The 16,315-nt window shown below is 46.8% G+C and overlaps 1 protein-coding gene across 5 annotated transcripts in view; it reads left to right on the forward strand.

Moving 5' to 3' along the window:
- LOC310754158 (protein ATP1B4-like) overlaps nucleotides 1-14,564 on the forward strand; it is an 82,987-nt gene extending 68,423 nt beyond the window's left edge. For all 5 annotated transcript variants that reach the window (XM_083595732.1, XM_083595735.1, XM_083595734.1 and 2 more), the window contains exons 3-9: nucleotides 25-193; nucleotides 5,942-6,070; nucleotides 7,198-7,305; nucleotides 8,684-8,880; nucleotides 11,267-11,323; nucleotides 11,430-11,522; nucleotides 13,257-14,564. In XM_083595732.1, the coding sequence (XP_083451858.1) occupies nucleotides 25-193; nucleotides 5,942-6,070; nucleotides 7,198-7,305; nucleotides 8,684-8,880; nucleotides 11,267-11,323; nucleotides 11,430-11,522; nucleotides 13,257-13,418 (915 nt within the window). In that variant the 3' untranslated portion in view covers nucleotides 13,419-14,564. The remainder of the gene's footprint in view (nucleotides 1-24; nucleotides 194-5,941; nucleotides 6,071-7,197; nucleotides 7,306-8,683; nucleotides 8,881-11,266; nucleotides 11,324-11,429; nucleotides 11,523-13,256) is intronic.
- The last annotated feature ends 1,751 nt before the right edge of the window (nucleotides 14,565-16,315 follow it).

Consider the following 16,315-nt stretch of genomic DNA (forward strand, 5'->3'; position numbering starts at 1 on the left):
GGGTTTGCTTTGTCACCATTCCAGGAAAATAAGAATGAAGAGGCAGCTCAGCGACACGGCAATGAGGAGGAAGAGGAGGAGGGAAAGAAAGAAATGGGCAAGAAAACCTGGGGCGATATGGCCAAGGGTATGAAAATCTTCCTTTGGAATCCTGAGACAAGGCAGTTCATGGGCAGAACAGCTCACAGCTGGGGTAAGTCCAACATTTCCTCCCACCCCATGTGAAACGGGAGGCAACCGTAGCAGGATGTGGACAGAGGAATAAATGCAGGAAAGCCTTGCGTTGATATCATTTGCACCCGCTTAGGCTTGGCTACTGTTGGGAATCATGGACTGGTGCCAAAGATGGGGGTAAAGAAATGAAGGTGGTATGAAGGGAAATGGAGTTACAGAGGCTGTTTTGGGAGGCTGTTCCAAGCCACAATGGGCAGTGAAAGAGGCAGGGTAGAGTCTTGTGAAGAAGCATGAGAGCTTTCAATGTCTGAGGCTGATGTGGAGTTGAGTCTGTGAAGGTCATGGCAGGGATGTGTCGGGGTTTAAGGGCGATACGAGAAGGGCTTTGAAGTTATATAGCAAGGATGGGGACCCTGAAAACTTTAGGCTGGCCATTTATTTATTCTGCCCCCAAAGGCAAAAGGAACCTATAATTGCATGTGGTAGTGCTAAATGTATGAGCTACGATTTCTGGTGTTCTTATACCCTACAATATTTATCTAATGAAAATAGGGACGTCCCATTCCATAATGATAATTTTACTATTTATACCCCACCTATCTGACTGGGTTGCCCCAGCCATTCTGGGCAGCTTCCAACACATATAAAAACATAACAAAACATTAAACAAACTTTCCTATACAGGATTGCCTTCAGACAGCTCGGGGGTCGGATAACTCCATACCCTCCAACATTTCTCCAATGAAAATAGGGACGTCCTAAGGAAAAGTGGGACATTCCGGGATCAATCAGAAACTCAGACTGCTTGTCTAAATCAGGGACGTCCCTGGAAAATAGGGACACTTGGAGGGTCTGGTGTTGTACTTCCACTAACAGAGGCAGTGTGCCTTTGGGTACCAGTTGCTGGGAGTCACAGGTGGGCACAATATTGTTGCCTTCAAGTTTTGTTTGCAGGCTTCCAATGAGCATCTGGTTAGACACCAGGCTCTTCTTATATATATAAGAAAACTGGGAGTGATCCTGCTTCTTAAAGGAATTATATTAGTGATGATTACCATGTTGAATAGAAAATTGTGATCAGCGATGGCTGGCACCCATTGGAACCGAGTGGAGCAGAAGACAGGGAGGCCAACAGAAGGTGGAGCCAGAACCAATGACAGGCAGAGCCCAATCATTCTTATTTTGTCCCCATTATCCTCCCTGCTGAGTTTTACAAGGACAAACGCTAAGACTAAGGAAGAGGAAGAAAGCAGACAATGCTGCTTCCTGGACTGGTTGGAAGGAAGAAGGCAGTCAAGTGGCCAGGCCATGACTTGTGGGGCAGTGCCCCATTTTCCCTAATGAACCAGCCTCTGCTGATTCTAGTACCCACATGGATGGATTCCCAGGCTGCTGGAAGGGGCAGAACCTGGTAGTATGGTACCCAGGTAGTGAAGAGCTCAGTTGGCTAGAGTGTGGTGCTGATAGCACCAAAGTTGCAAGTTCAATCCCCATATGGGACAGCTACATATTCCTGCATTGCAGGGGGCTGGACTAGATCAGCGTTTCCCAAGCTTGAGTCTCTCCAGCTGTTGGTTTTTTAACTACAACTCCCATTATCTGTAGGTAGCAGGACTGTGGTCAGGGTTGATGGGAACTGTAGTCCAAAAACAGCTGGAGCCTCAAGTTTGGGAAACACTGAACTAGATGATCCTCAGGGTCCATTCTAGCTCTACAATGCTATGGTTTTATTTGCCAGGCTAAAATTTGACACCCACACCTTTGGGGTGCCTTCCCAATGCCGGCTAAGCAAGGCACCGGATTTTGGGAAGGAGGCACAAGGCTTTAGCAGGGTCCTAGAGCCCTCAGGGAGATGGGTGGCGCTGTGGGTTAAACCACAGAGCCTAGGACTTGCCGATCAGAAGGTCGGCGGTTCGAATCCCCGAGACGGGGTGAGCTCCCGTTACTTGGTCCCTGCTCCTGCCCACCTAGCAGTTCAAAAGCACATCAAAGTGCAAGTAGATAAATAGATACCGCTCCGGCGGGAAGGTAAACGGCGTTTCCGTGCGCTGCTTCGGTTCGCCAGAAGTGGCTTAGTCATGCTGGCCACATGACCCGGAAGCTGTACGCCGGCTCCGTCGGCCGGTAAAGCGAGATGAGCGCCGCAACCCCAGAGTCGGTCACGACTGGACCTAATGGTCAGGGGTCCCTTTACCTTTATTGAGCCCTCAAGCCTCCTTCCAAAAGCTAGGTAAGCACTAACTAGGCCAGGGGGCAGCAAACTTTTTCAGCAGGGGGCCGGCCCACTGTCCCTTAGACCATGTGGGGGGCCGGACTATATTTTGAAGGGGGAAAATGAACAAATTCCTACGCCCCACAAATTACACAGAGATGCATTTTAAATAAAAGGACACATTCTACTCATGTAAAAACACGCTGATTCTCAGACCGTCCGCGGGCTAGATTGAGAAGGCAATTGGGCCGGATCCAGCCCCCAGGCCTTAGTTTGCCTACCCATGAACTAGGCTTTGGGAAGGAGGCAGAAAGGTAAACCTTTGGCTCCTGCGCCCTTTGTGGTGGAACTGGTTGCACTGCCCTCAGTCCACCACCGCTGCTAGTAATGGGTGTTGGAAGTTATGACATCTGTATGACATTTATTTTCTGTTCCCCCTGCCCAAGGCATGCAGGGCAATGAACATTCCCCCCAACATTGCAAAAAACAAACAAACCATGATCCTCTGAGGTAGATTAGAACAAGCAGCAGAGAATAATCCAATGGCCACCCAGTGATGTTCATGAAGTGATTCAAAACCAGGACTCCCAGGCAGTGGCGTAGCGTGGGGGGTGCAGGGGGGGCGGACCGCACCGGGCGCAACATCTGGGGTTAGGGCAAATCAATGGGTTAGGGGGCGCAAATCCACGGGTTAGGGGGCGCAAATCCACGGGTTAGGGGACGTAAATTACTTGCCTTGCCCCGGGTGCTGACAACCCACGCTACGCCACTGCTCCCAGGGTTCATTCTGACACCCTAGCCAGAATACTACACTGTCTTTCAAGGCAAATTGGTGAATGAGAGAGAGAGAGAAAGAGAACACTTGGGTGCAGGTTCCAGATCCAAGGGAATGCCAGAATTAGCACCAATTAGCTTGTCCTCGTGAATTATTTAAAATGTTTTAAAATAAAGGAAAGAACAATCACAGTTCCTATTGCCTATTGCATTGATGCTTTTCTATGCTCCAAGAAGGGTTTCTCGCCCTCCCCACCCTTGCTGGCCCCTCGCCAAAGCCACTAACAGGCCCAAATTAAGTTTGCTCTCCTCCCCGCCCGCCCCAGTTTGTTCTCAGACCTAAAAGTTCCTCTCAACATAAAAGCCTCAGGAACGTGGAGGTGAAAGGGCACATCTGCATTCTCAAAGATTGTCCTGAAACTGGACTTGGGCTTTTCCTGGGAAATAAACACACAGAAATAGGTTGGGTTAGAAGTTTGCTTCAGTATCATTATTATTTCTAAAGCCCCTGGGATTTGTTCTCTTGAGACAATCTGTCCATCATCTTAGGTCTCTGGTCAGGACAGAGCCTAAAGGCAAACAGGCATTTCTGTGCTGTAACCACACGTCTATTTTTAGGGAGGGCTCAACACTTGAGTTTTTTAGGCTGGGTCCCTGGTCTCCTGACCCTTTCTCCTTTTGAGGAAGGGTTGTAGCTTAATTGCGGAGTATCTGCTTTGCATGCAGAAGGTCCCAGGTTCAATACGCAGCAACTCCAGGTAAGACTAGGAGAAAACCCTGACTGAAACCTTGGCGAGCTGCTTCCAGTCAGTGCAGACAGTACTGAGCTACACACACTACACTTGATCTTAGCCAACAAGCTAAATGGAAGCAATTGTCTCACTCAGTATAAAGCAGCTTCCTAGGTTTTAAAGAACTTACTTTTAAGAAATTTGCTGACATGCGGCAAGGCATAGGGGCAGTAAGATCCCCATCACTACCATTTTAATTTGCCCAGAGGTACTTTACACCTGTATGCAAATTTGTGGCAATGGGACTGCGCATAGAGTCCTTTAAGTACCTAGCAAACCTCCTGGTAACATCAGGGAAGAGCATTTCATACCCTGCACCCCAAATTATTTTCTTCCACATGGCTTAGGTTTGCTAAGCAAATGTGCTTTGAGTACTGTTGTTGTTCAGTCGTTTAGTCGTGTCCGACTCTTCGTGTCCCCATGGACCAGAGCACGCCAGGCACTCCTGTCTTCCACTGCCTCCTGCAGCTTGGTCAAACTCAAGTTCATAGCTTCAAGAGCACTGTCCAACCATCTCGTCCTCTGTCGTCCCCTTCTCCTTGTGCCCTCCATCTTTCCCAACATCAGGGTCTTTTCCAGGGAGTCTTCTCTTCTCATGAGGGGGCCAAAGTATTGGAGCCTCAGCTTCACGATCTGTCCTTCCAGTGAGCACTCAGGACTGATTTCCTTCAGAATGGAGAGGTTTGATCTTCTTGCAGTCCTCCAGCACCATAATTCAAAAGCATCTATTCTTCAGCGATCAGCTTTGAGTACTACCTGATCCAAATTAATAGCAATGATAATTTAGAATTACCATCATTATTATTATCACCTCTCAGTTACCAACCTACTTCCATGCATAGTGGGGAAACATTACTTTATATAAATATTTTCCCATTTTATGCTCCTTCTCACACCCACAACAACCCTGCGAGGGAGGGAGGTTAGGTCAAGAAGTAGAAACAGCCTCAGGCACCTAGGGAGCTTTATGGTTGAGTGGGAATTTGAACCTAGGTCTCCAAGGTCCTGGTCCAATACTCTAACCACTACACACTACAGTAGCTCTGGAAACAGGAAATGCAGCACCCTCATTACCTTAAACATATATCTATATCTATTGATCTGTCTATCAATCTTATCACCTTAAAGGCATGCATCAATATTGCTTTTTATTAAAGTTGGCACCCCTATCACCCAATAAAATAAATACCCTCCTCAACCACACTATCTGCATCTTAATGCAGGAGCAAATAGGGGCAGAGGGAGCTGCCTTGTACCTCAGACCATTGGTCCATCTACCTCAGTACTGTCTGCAGTGCCAGGGGTGCCATCTCACCCTCAGGGTTGTGGGTGCCTGCCGCCGTAACATGGACGTGTGATGTCACACGCCTGCACTTAGAAGAGAAGGGGGGCTCCTCTTCTCCTCCTCTCCACAGCCAGTGAGACACCCTTTTCCGCAGGGAAGGGCCTGGACTCGGGGGCAGACTCTGCCTCCACGTCCGAGCCCCCTCTGCAAAGGGTGACTCGCTGGCTGGCTGTGGAAGCTGGAGCTGAACTGCTTCTCTCTCAGAGACAGCGGCACAGAGGTTGGCTGGCTGTGTCCCTCCAGCTTTGCTCATTGACTTTGTGGGTGCCCAGCTCCCACAATTATATTATTGTGGGTGCCCAAGCTCCCACAGCCCCCTGGAGTTGGCTCCTATGGCCTGTACTGATTGGCAGTGGCTCTCCAGAGTTTCAAACAGAGATTTCTCCCAAGCCTCTCTAGAGATTATTGAACCTGGGACCTTCTTCATGCAAAGCAGATGCTTGACTATTGAGCTATAGCTCCTTTACAAAGTACCAGGGGGCAGCCGATCAAGTCCAGCATCCTTTTCTGTATGCCTGGATAGAGAGCCTTACTGCCCCCTACTCTGTGTTTGTGGGACCAGCATAATTACTGCTGCTTCTTCATACAGGATACCTCTTACCTCCATGGGAAGTCAACAGTGTTTCGTCTTCTCTTGTCTTGCAGGCCTGATACTCTTATTTTACCTCGTTTTGTACTTGTTCCTGGCTGGGATGTTTGCATTTTGCATGTATATGATGTTAATGACTCTGAGCCCGTATACACCGAAGCACAGGGACAGAGTTGCTCCACCAGGTAAATGATATACTTGAAATCAGATTGCTATAGCTCAGTTGCCCCTGAGCGCAGCTTGCTAGGCTCATGGAATTTGTATCAACCCTACGTATGTTGTTGGTGGTGATGCACCATGTAAATCCCAGGCTCATGAGACCACCACCTTGCTGAAGCTAAGCAGATCTGGGGCTGGCCAATGCCTGGATGGGGGGTGACTACCTAGGGACCACACGTACACCACATTGCGTACACCACAGAAGAAAGGTGTGGGATGTTCATGTTAGAAAGGAAGGCCCCATCTGCACTATGCATTAAAAGCAGTCTCATACCACTTTGACAGTCATGGCTTCCCCCAAAGAATCCTGGGGATTTTAGTGTGTTAACTGTTCTGGAAGTATGTAGGAGACAAATCCCTGTTTCAGGGAAGAAGAGTTGAATGATAAACCCTGCTGGGGATTGCAACGGAGAGTTGTTTGGAGGCCCTATTCCACTCTCAGTACCAACAGAAAGCCTAGCATCTGGTTTGGGGCTATTGTTACATCCTTGGATAGTTTCTGAGGGCCTGCCTCCTGGGGTGGGGTGGGGGGCCATTTCACAGTTGCCCCCTGACCCTCCACTGCTTTGTGCCTCTGAATACCAGTTCCTGGGAAACATGGTTGGGAAGAGTGTGGTGCTCTCAGGTCTGGCTTGTGGGTTTCCCAGGGGCATCTGGGTGGCCACTGTGAGAACAGGATGCTGGCACAGATGGGCCTTTGGCCTGATCCAGCAGCCCACTTCTTGCGTTCTTTTGAGATGAGGAGCTATAGTATATCCACTGCAACCTGCTGCCCAAATGTGCAAGGCAGGGGGCGGCTATGGGTCCTTGCTGCCATTGTTACCCCTTTGCTTCCTATGGTGCTTGAGCAATGAACAGCTATGGAAGAAGGAGCAGCATCCTGCTCTCTTGCTCTGGATGGTGGGTTCAGTTGAGAGAGCAAAGGGAGGAGGAAAGAAGGAGGAACCACCACAACTATAGGAAGCGGTGCTATAGAGATGGGGCATCAAAGGGCAGGGAAAGCCCATCAGGGAACTTCTTGCCAACCACTGTTCAATTAAAAAAAGCTCCATTTTGGATTCACACTTCCGTTTTCTGGCTTTTTCTGTTGCAGGAGTTATGATTAGACCACACATTAGCAGCTCAGTCAACATTGCGTTCAAACCCGCTGACGCCAATTCGTGGCAGAAATATGTGGATAACCTGCATGCGTTCCTACAAGGTGGGGTTTCTGTTTTTTTTGTATATTACTCACACCCTGCCCCCCCAGCTCCCATATAAATTAGCCAATCTTTTTTTTTTAAAAAAAATGTTTTCTATTAAAAGATTTTCCATAAGTAACAAAAGTACATTCAGTGTCTCTGTTTTTAAATTGTAAGAATCCTTCGTACAGGTCAATTACAGTCAGTTTGAGACATTTTTGTTGCAGGCAATATGGGGTTGAGGGGGAAAGAGAAGTGGGGATAGAGAGAGAGGAGGAAATAGAAAAAGAGGGAAAAGAAGGGGGAGGAAGAGGATAAATTAGCCAATCTGATGAAGTCAAACTGGAAAGAAGAATCAGTTAGTAATGACATTCAAGTCATGTGACTCAGCCAACCTGTAGGAATCTTATGTACCTGAAATATACTCAGAGTTGTCGACTCATTAGTAGTTCAGCGGGGCTCCGGCCAGTCGTTGAGCTGGGGGTGCTGTGCTGTGCTAGAAGGAATGTGGCAAGGCGGTACTCCCAATCCCCTTGCGTCATGCGGCGGAGGGTGTCCTTGGTGGTCCGCACCAGGTTGAACGGCGAGAAGCTGCTGTCGGTTGCCATTCTGAGTTCCTTGTGTCCCGGAGCTGAAGCCTGGATACACGGTGCGAGGCAGCGGTGTGGCAGGTGGCAGTGCTGCGGTGCTGTGTGTGGCAGTCAGCTCAGCGGAATCCCATCCTCATCGCCAGTGAAATATACTCAGAGTCGCAAAGTGATTTCATGCTCTTTATTCAGCTCATAGTGGTGAGGAGGAATGGAAGTCCCCTCAAAGTATCTGCTTTATATACATTATTTATACAATGGGCTGCACGTGATTGGCTAATTCCGGACTTCTCCTGTAAGCCAATCAAGTTGTGGATTCACTTCTATCTGGAGCTGGATAGGGTGGCTCCTGCCGACCAATCATACTACTGCATTGTTCTAGGACCAATCAGACTGCTGCATTCTGAATCCTATTGTTCTAGGACCAATCAGACTGCTGCATTTTGGATCCTATTCAACTCAGTACATAACAGTACCCACTGGCCCTGCCTACCACTGGCACGTGGCCTTTGGAAACAGAGGCAGATTTAGGGCAGCACAACTGGTTCACCCACCCTGGACGGCAAGCCATTAGGGCCCCACAGGGGATGCTGCAGCAACAATGTAGGACGGAAGGCGAGAAGCAGAGGGTGCTGAATTTTGGCATTGCACAGGGTGCTGCTGAATTTTGAAATCCCAAATTCTGCCACTACTTGGAAGGATAACCAAGTGAATGTGGAGCCCTTTGGACCTTTCTGCCTCCTGTAGCAAGAGAAAATGTTGTGGTGAAAGGCATACGGAATATTAACGTTCTCTGTATTATTACCTTTAGATTATGATGACAAAGTTCAAGAACAGAAGAACATTAAATGCAATGAAGGCAATTATTTCATCCAAGACGGTGAAGAAAGTGGTCTGAAAAAAGCTTGCCAATTCAAGCGATCCGCATTAAATGCTTGTTCTGGAATAGATGATCCATCGTTTGGCTATTCAACAGGACAACCTTGCATCTTGCTGAAGATGAATAGAGTATGTTCCCTGGCTTACTTTTTATTTCTTTTTATGTATCCTGGAATGGGAGAGGTGTATGCTCACATACATTTGGTTATTGAAGAAACACAAGAATTGCCTTGCTGGTCAGAAAAATACCGTATTTTTTGCACCATAACACTCACTTTTTTTCTCCTAGAAAGTAAGGGGAAATGTCTGTGCGTGTTATGGAGGGAATGCCTACGGGTGGCGGGGGGATCTGCTGCAGTCGTGAGCAGAGGATCCATGGTTCCCCTTTCTTCCTTCCTCCGTGGCTCGCTTTGAAACAGCAAAGCGGGAGAAGAGCCGCTGAGTGGGGAGGAGAGAGGGACAGAGAGCCTGCTTCTTTAAAGGAGCAAAGCGGGAGAGGAGAGGAGCCACTTACATGAGTGTAAGCAGCTCCTGTCCAGTTGGTTCCTTTAAAGCAAGCAGGCTCTCTGTCCCTCTCTCCTCCCCACTCAGCTCACTAAATAGCAGCAAAGTTTTTCAGCTCGCTAAGCTGGGGATGAGCGGGGAGGAGGGAGAAAAGCAGAGCCTGCTTGCTTTAAAGGAGCAAAGTGGGAGAGGAGAGGAGCCTTCTCCCCTTATACCCCTCTTCTTCATTATTAGCAGCATCCTTCTCCACCCACTCCACACATGCTCCTTGTCCCTTGAGTGCTTTTCCTTCCCTCCCCACTTAAAACATGGTTACAAAGCACGGATCCACATGGATCCTCAGGATTTTTGCATTGGGCTACTCCAAACTCACTGTCAGATCACATGTCTGTGGCCACAGCATGAACCACAAAAATCATACATCCACTGTTTCGTTTAGAATATTTTTTTTCTTGTTTTCCTCCTCTAAAAACTACATGCGTGTTATGGTCGGGTGCGTGTTATAGAGCGAAAAATACGGTAAGTCTTTTGAAATGGCATGCTGTTTGCAGTGGTGGCCAATTTTTGTGCAGATCAAGATGACAGCTGCCTCCTAGAATACACATGTTTCTGACTATGCAGGTTTGATTTAACTCTGATAGTTCATGGTTGTGTTAGTGCACTATCCTCTTAGTGAAGGGATGGGGTTCCTGTGGCTATCTAGATGATTCTGGACTACAGCTTCCATCATTCCTGAACATTGGCCATGCTGATTGGGGCTGATGGGAGTTGGAATTAACTAACGACACTATGGGTTCCCCTCTTAGTGATTAAAAACTGTTTGTCTCATATCTGCTTATTTGCTTTGAATCATAGCACAGTAAATTTGTGTGAGAGGTGCAACGTATTTCATTTAAAATGCTTCTAATTTTTGGTAAGAAGTGAAGAGAAGGAACATTACTCTTTACTGGGCTCCTGTTTTATTAAATTGATTTAAATGAATGTACATTGTGCAGTGGCGTAGCGTGGGTTGTCAGCACCCGGGGCAAGGCAAGTAATTTGCGCCCCCTAACCCGTGGATTTGCGCCCCCTAACCCATGGATTTGCCCTAACCCCAGATGTTGCGCCCGGTGCGGCCCGCCCCCCTGCACCCCCCACGCTACGCCACTGACATTGTGTGATCCTGACACATAGTGGCGACTAATGTTGCTTTCATAAGCTTGCCTGCTCTGGACATTTTACTGAAACCATTGGATTTGCTTCCCAGTAAATGCACTTTGGAGGAGGGCATTAGGCTGTTCTCAAAATTGGCGGTGTGGTTATGGGGTTGGGAAAGCCCCAAGTCATGGATGTACATCATAATTTGTTGCAGGGAATTTAAAAAGAAAGAAATCTTTTTAGTTGCACATATCTGATAAACAGGTTTTTTTTTTTATCAAATCACCAGCTGATTAAAATGTGTTATACTGGGTGTTATACTAGGGCTGTTACTTCACTAAATGGATTCTCAGGTTCATGTGTGTTGTGTTGACTGCTCAATAGCCAAAAATACTTGTTGGACTGGTTTGCATATAATGCTAAACCATGACTAAGTGTTATGTGTAAACCCTACCTAGCAGCTTAACCAATCTGATACCATGGTTTGTTAATGGCTAACAAACCTTGGTTTGTTATAACTGTGGCTTGGCATTTTGTGTAAACCCTGCACCCTTCCTTAACCATGATTTGTTTGCCCACATGGTTCCAGATGGTCACTAAACTATAAAGGCATGAGGCAAAAACAACTGGGAAACATACACAATGTTCGTGAAAAGGCCCATCCTTTTATTGTCTGGGAGACAACTCATGGTTTGCCAAACAAACCATGGAATACTTTTATGTGCGAACCAAGGCAATGTATTATAGCTGTGTATCCTCCTGTGCTTTGCAGACCTGCTGGAACCATATAGCAAAATAGGACTTCATATTAATCATAGGCTACCTTTTTTGTTTTTAATTCAAAGATAATTAAAAATACTGTCTTTTGTCATAGATTGTAGGTTATAAGCCTGGTTATGGGAATCCAGTGACTGTGAGCTGCAATGTACACGTGAGTCCTTTTCCACCTGATTGTATTGCTTATTGCAGGGCTGGCATCAGCACCATGAATCCATACTGTGTTCATCTTACTCATGCCTCTATTTTTGTTAATGCAGAAAGGTGATGCGGCAGATATCAAGACAGTGGCTTTCTACCCATCTTCAACATTTGATCCCATGTACTTCCCTTACTACGGCAAGCACACACATGTAAGTAGAAATGCAGCTGTTGGGCAAGCCTGGCTTTAGCAGTTTGCCGAGTAGCAGAGAATAAGAAGAGCAGTTTTTAAACAGAAGAGGAGAAAGAGGTCCAAAGTAGGCAGTGGGTAATTAGAGTTCTGAGATAGCAGAATGGATCGCACCACTTCAGAATGCAGTGGGTGGTGGGTCTCATTTTTTTGATGCTTCCACTTAATGGAAGTGTAGCACAGCTTCTTCCTGATGTGCTAGAGACCATTTGGGGGTGCGGGGCTGGGACCAGGGATTCTTTATTTAATGTCGGAGAAACATTCAACAGTGGCATACCCACCTGTATTCTGAAATGGCACAGTTTACAGATGTGTTCTATTGTAAGTCTAGACAAGGTCCTAATCCCCTGCAGTTGAATGTGTAAACTGACACCATTGTGACTTATTGTAGTTGAGAGGATGTGCCAAAGTCTGTGACTTGTGTGCATGGTAGATATATATTAAAAACTTAGAAAGGGGGCAGCGTTCTGGGAAAAACTGACTTTGGTAATCACACCCACCCTTGAACCCAATACGCGATTTTTGCATTAGGTGCAGTTCCCGGAACGTAATCCCCACATAAGTTGTGGGCTTATTGTAAAGCAGGGTATCTTAGGGAGGGTGTAGGGCAGGCCAGGTGACACCTACACCTCTGTCCTCCAACACCTCACTGCTCTTTGCCATTCTCCAGCACCTGCCGCCTGAGCCATATGCTTCCCTCTGTCTAACGTTGGGACAGGCCGTGCCAGTATACGCAATGAAGTATCTAATGCACTCATTCCTTTAGTGTAAGGATGTATACTTACACAATGGAACTTTCTTCCTTCTCCCCACCCCCTACACACCCCACACCACCCCCAGATCTGCTTCAGTCTATTGCACAAGGGTAAATCCTTGTGCTGTAGGGACGCGGGTGGCGCTGTGGGTAAAACCTCAGCGCCTAGGACTTGCCGATCGCATGGTCGGCGGTTCGAATCCCCACGGCGGGGTGCACTCCCGTCGTTTGGTCCCAGCGCCTGCCAACCTAGCAGTTCGAAAGCACCCCCGGGTGCAAGTAGATAAATAGAGACCGCTTACCAGCGGGAAGGTAAACGGCGTTCCGTGTGCTGCGCTGGCTCGCCAGATGCAGCTTGTCATGCTGGCCACGTGACCCGGAAGTGTCTGCGGACAGCGCTGGCTCCCGGCCTATAGAGTGAGATGAGCGCACAACCCTAGAGTCTGGCAAGACTGGCCCGTACGGCCCTTTACCTTTACCTTTTTTAAAAATCCTTGTGCTAATAGATTGAGTGCATTAAATTCCACTCTGTGTATACCTTGGAAGTTGAACGGAATCTGTTCCGGAAGTCCATTTGACTTCCAAAATGTTCAGAAACCAAAGCGCAGCTTCTGATTGGCTGCAGGAAGGTCCTGCAGCCAATCGGAAACTGCAGAAGCCCTGTTGGACATTCGGCTTCCAAAAATAGTTCGCACACCGGAAGAGTCACTTCTGGGTTTGCAGCGTTCGGGAGCCAAAACATTCGAGAACTAATCTGTCCAAAAACCAATGTACGACTGTACCTGTATCTGGGTCACGTGACATATATATTGGATTCAAGCCACAGAGCACTTCAGCTGACTTGCACCCTGTTAACGTTTTAGCCCAATCATTCCCCACCGAGCTATTCTGAGCCATCACTGGACATTCCTATTTCTCTCATCTGCTTATATTTTTTTCCAGGTAAATTATACACAACCATTGGTGGGCATTCATTTTTCGGACACGGCAAAGGACAAAGAGATAAATGTTCAGTGCCAACTGAACGGCAAGGGTATCATCAACAACTTCAACAGTGACCGGTTTCTGGGGCGAGTAGTCTTCATGCTGAAAATCACAACATAGGCCAGAGCAGCATTTGCTATCGCTCTTCCAATGGCAAGCAAATCTTTCTCACCATGGAGGAGGGAAAAGAAGAAGAAATAGGCCATTCACACACACTAGGAAAATTCAAACCTGATTTGGGGGGGTTATTTGGCTTTCATAGCAAACAAAAAGAAATATGGATAACTCAAATCTAAATCTAAGTATAGATGACATATTTTAAAACATCCATCCTACGAGCAAATGAACACATGTCATGTTGGAAAACTTTTATTAAAACATAAACACACACAATGTATTTATGTTAGATTTTTCACTGGCACATCAACAAGTGTGGTATTTGGTATCAAGCAGGCAATTTGGACTCTAAAAGGAACCATTGCTATTGTCACTCACCCCCACCCTCACTGGGCCCAGGCAGATGCAAATCAGCTGCTCATCAATTAACAAACACCCCAAAGTTAATATGTTGTATGTGCACTTGAACTTGAGCAAGGGAGTCTGGAGATTATATAAACCCTGGAAATCTCCTTTCTGGATAGTTGTGTGTGTATTAGACTCGCTGCTCCAAGACTCGCTGCTCAAATGGAATATTCCATGTCCACAACTCCTCTGTTTGAGGCAGGCAGTTCACAAACACACCAATTTAGAAGTTAGAAAGCATAAATGTCATGTTGATGACTACTGGCCTATCTACTGAGACCTCCTGGCTCTGATCTAGAACAGGGGAAATACAGCGTGTTGGTTGCCTTTTGCTTTTGAAGCTCAGTTCTAAGTAGTGGCAATGACCTCTAAACAGCCCTGGCCCCACCCTAGCCAAGAGATCATTTCCACCCCTGCCTTTGCCTATAGAGAGAATGCTCTCATTTAGCTTACTGTCTATGTGCACTGTAAACACAAAGTGTACATATAAATAAATTACCTGGGTCTGCCCCTTGGCTCTGGTTGACAGCTCATTGTAGCCCAAGCCAACATGCTTTCTGTTAGTGCTGTAACACTGATTTTTTTATCCATTTTGGCTGTGAGCAGCAAGGGCCAGGGCCAGGTGGTAGATTTAATCAGTGTAACTGGGAGTTTTGTTATGAATGTATTTTCACTTCGACCCCACACTCTTTGAAAAGGGTGGACTATAAATCAAAATGAATTAGTAAAAATCTTCATAATGTGCACTGACCCCATTTGTCTCCTTATTTGTGCAGCGTTGGTTGACTTTATTGTTTAGCACAGACATACGTCCATCTTCGTTATCACTTGTCATACATACTATGACAACATTTAAAGTGCTGGCTTGTTTTTAACATCAGAAGAAACCTAAAGTAGCTTTTGACAATTCAAAATACCATTGAGGGATATGCCATGCCTTCATGTTAAGTCATAGGGCAATTCAATTGAGTTGAGCTGGGGGTGTGCTGCACAATCCAGCTTGGGTACCACCTCATTCAATCGTGAAGAAAATGGGCTAGGATGGGCTGCTGTGCGAAGCAGCAGGGGCAGACTTTGGTAATCTTTCATAATGTGGTGCCCTGTGCAAGGCCAAAATCTGGCATCTCCAAATGGATCTTCTCAATTTTGCACACACACCCAGATCTGCCCTGCATGGAGGGACCACCTGCACTACCCTAAATCCAGCACTGGAAACACTTTTGTGAGAGCCCAAGTCACCAGAAAGAAAACTGTGCAATGGCAATGGCATCATGAAGAAGGGGAGTAAAGTAGTGAGTCAGTAAGTGAATGAATGAACACAAACAAAGCAACTGAGCCCCTACATTCTGGTGCTAAGTCACAACATAGCAAGAGCCTGTGTCCTTTCAGATCACTGCATAGCGTGCTTCCCCTTCCTATCCCTCACATTCATCTGGAAGCAAAAGTACATACCCATTCACGTCTGTCAGCAATGGGAAACCTCCAGCCCATGAGCTTAATCTTGTCTGTCAGGTCAACCCATATGGCCTGTGAGACCATTTTGGCCCAAGCCCCCCCCCCCCAACTTGATGTTATGTAAAGTCAGGTTTGCAAGCACCGCTGTGACTGTTGAGTGCTTGCATCACAATCAGATGATGTCTGGCCCCTGCAAAGTGCTGTGTCTTTGCCCATGTGGTATTATTTAAAACTGTGCAAGGAAAAGAAAACATGTCAGTTGATGGACTCACACCCACTTGTCAAATTTGGCCCAAGGGGTGTAGTGGGAAGAGGTAAAAGATTTGGCCTGCCAGCCAGATGCATTTCCCCATTCCTGACTTAGGTAACTAGCCAGGGAAAAAACAGATGGATCAGCTCTCTAAGCAAATCCATCTGCAAGGACAACTTCCAGCATATACATTCCAGGTCTTTGTAAGGGATACAAGAGAGCAGCTGAGAGTCATGTGGTACCACTCACAGCACCTTGCACTTCCGCCTAATTTTATTATTGTGAACTGCTCCGAGTATCCTTGGGAATGAAAAATGACATACCAGTATGATAAATCAAGTTGTATTTATATTGGAGGGAGACTCTTCACATTACCTTAAGGCTGGGATGAAGACAGTGTCCAAATGCTGGCTGACTCCCAATTCCCACCAAACAAGGCCAATGGTTGGGGCTGATGGGAGTTTTATTCCAGCAGGGCTACAGATTCCTCCCCGACCCTATGGCATAGTGAAATGCCTACAAAAATAGCCATCTGTGATGGGATCTTTTTAGCCATGCAGCCAAGATTCTTCAGGCATACATGTATGGTGACTATCCTATGTTTTATGTGTCTTATGCAAACCTACTTATAAGTAAGTCTCATTGGCCTCAACAAGACTTACCTGCTTATACATCTCCAGAATGAGTAGCAAACTTCCATGGGCATTCACATTTTGCCTGTATTAGGTAGTACCTTGGTCACTGTAAATGAAGTATTTTGGACCTACCCAAAGCTAGGCTTCTGTGCTGT

Source organism: Podarcis filfolensis (assembly GCF_964270895.1).
Source record: "Podarcis filfolensis genome assembly, chromosome: Z".
Taxonomy (NCBI): Eukaryota; Metazoa; Chordata; class Lepidosauria; order Squamata; family Lacertidae; genus Podarcis; species Podarcis filfolensis.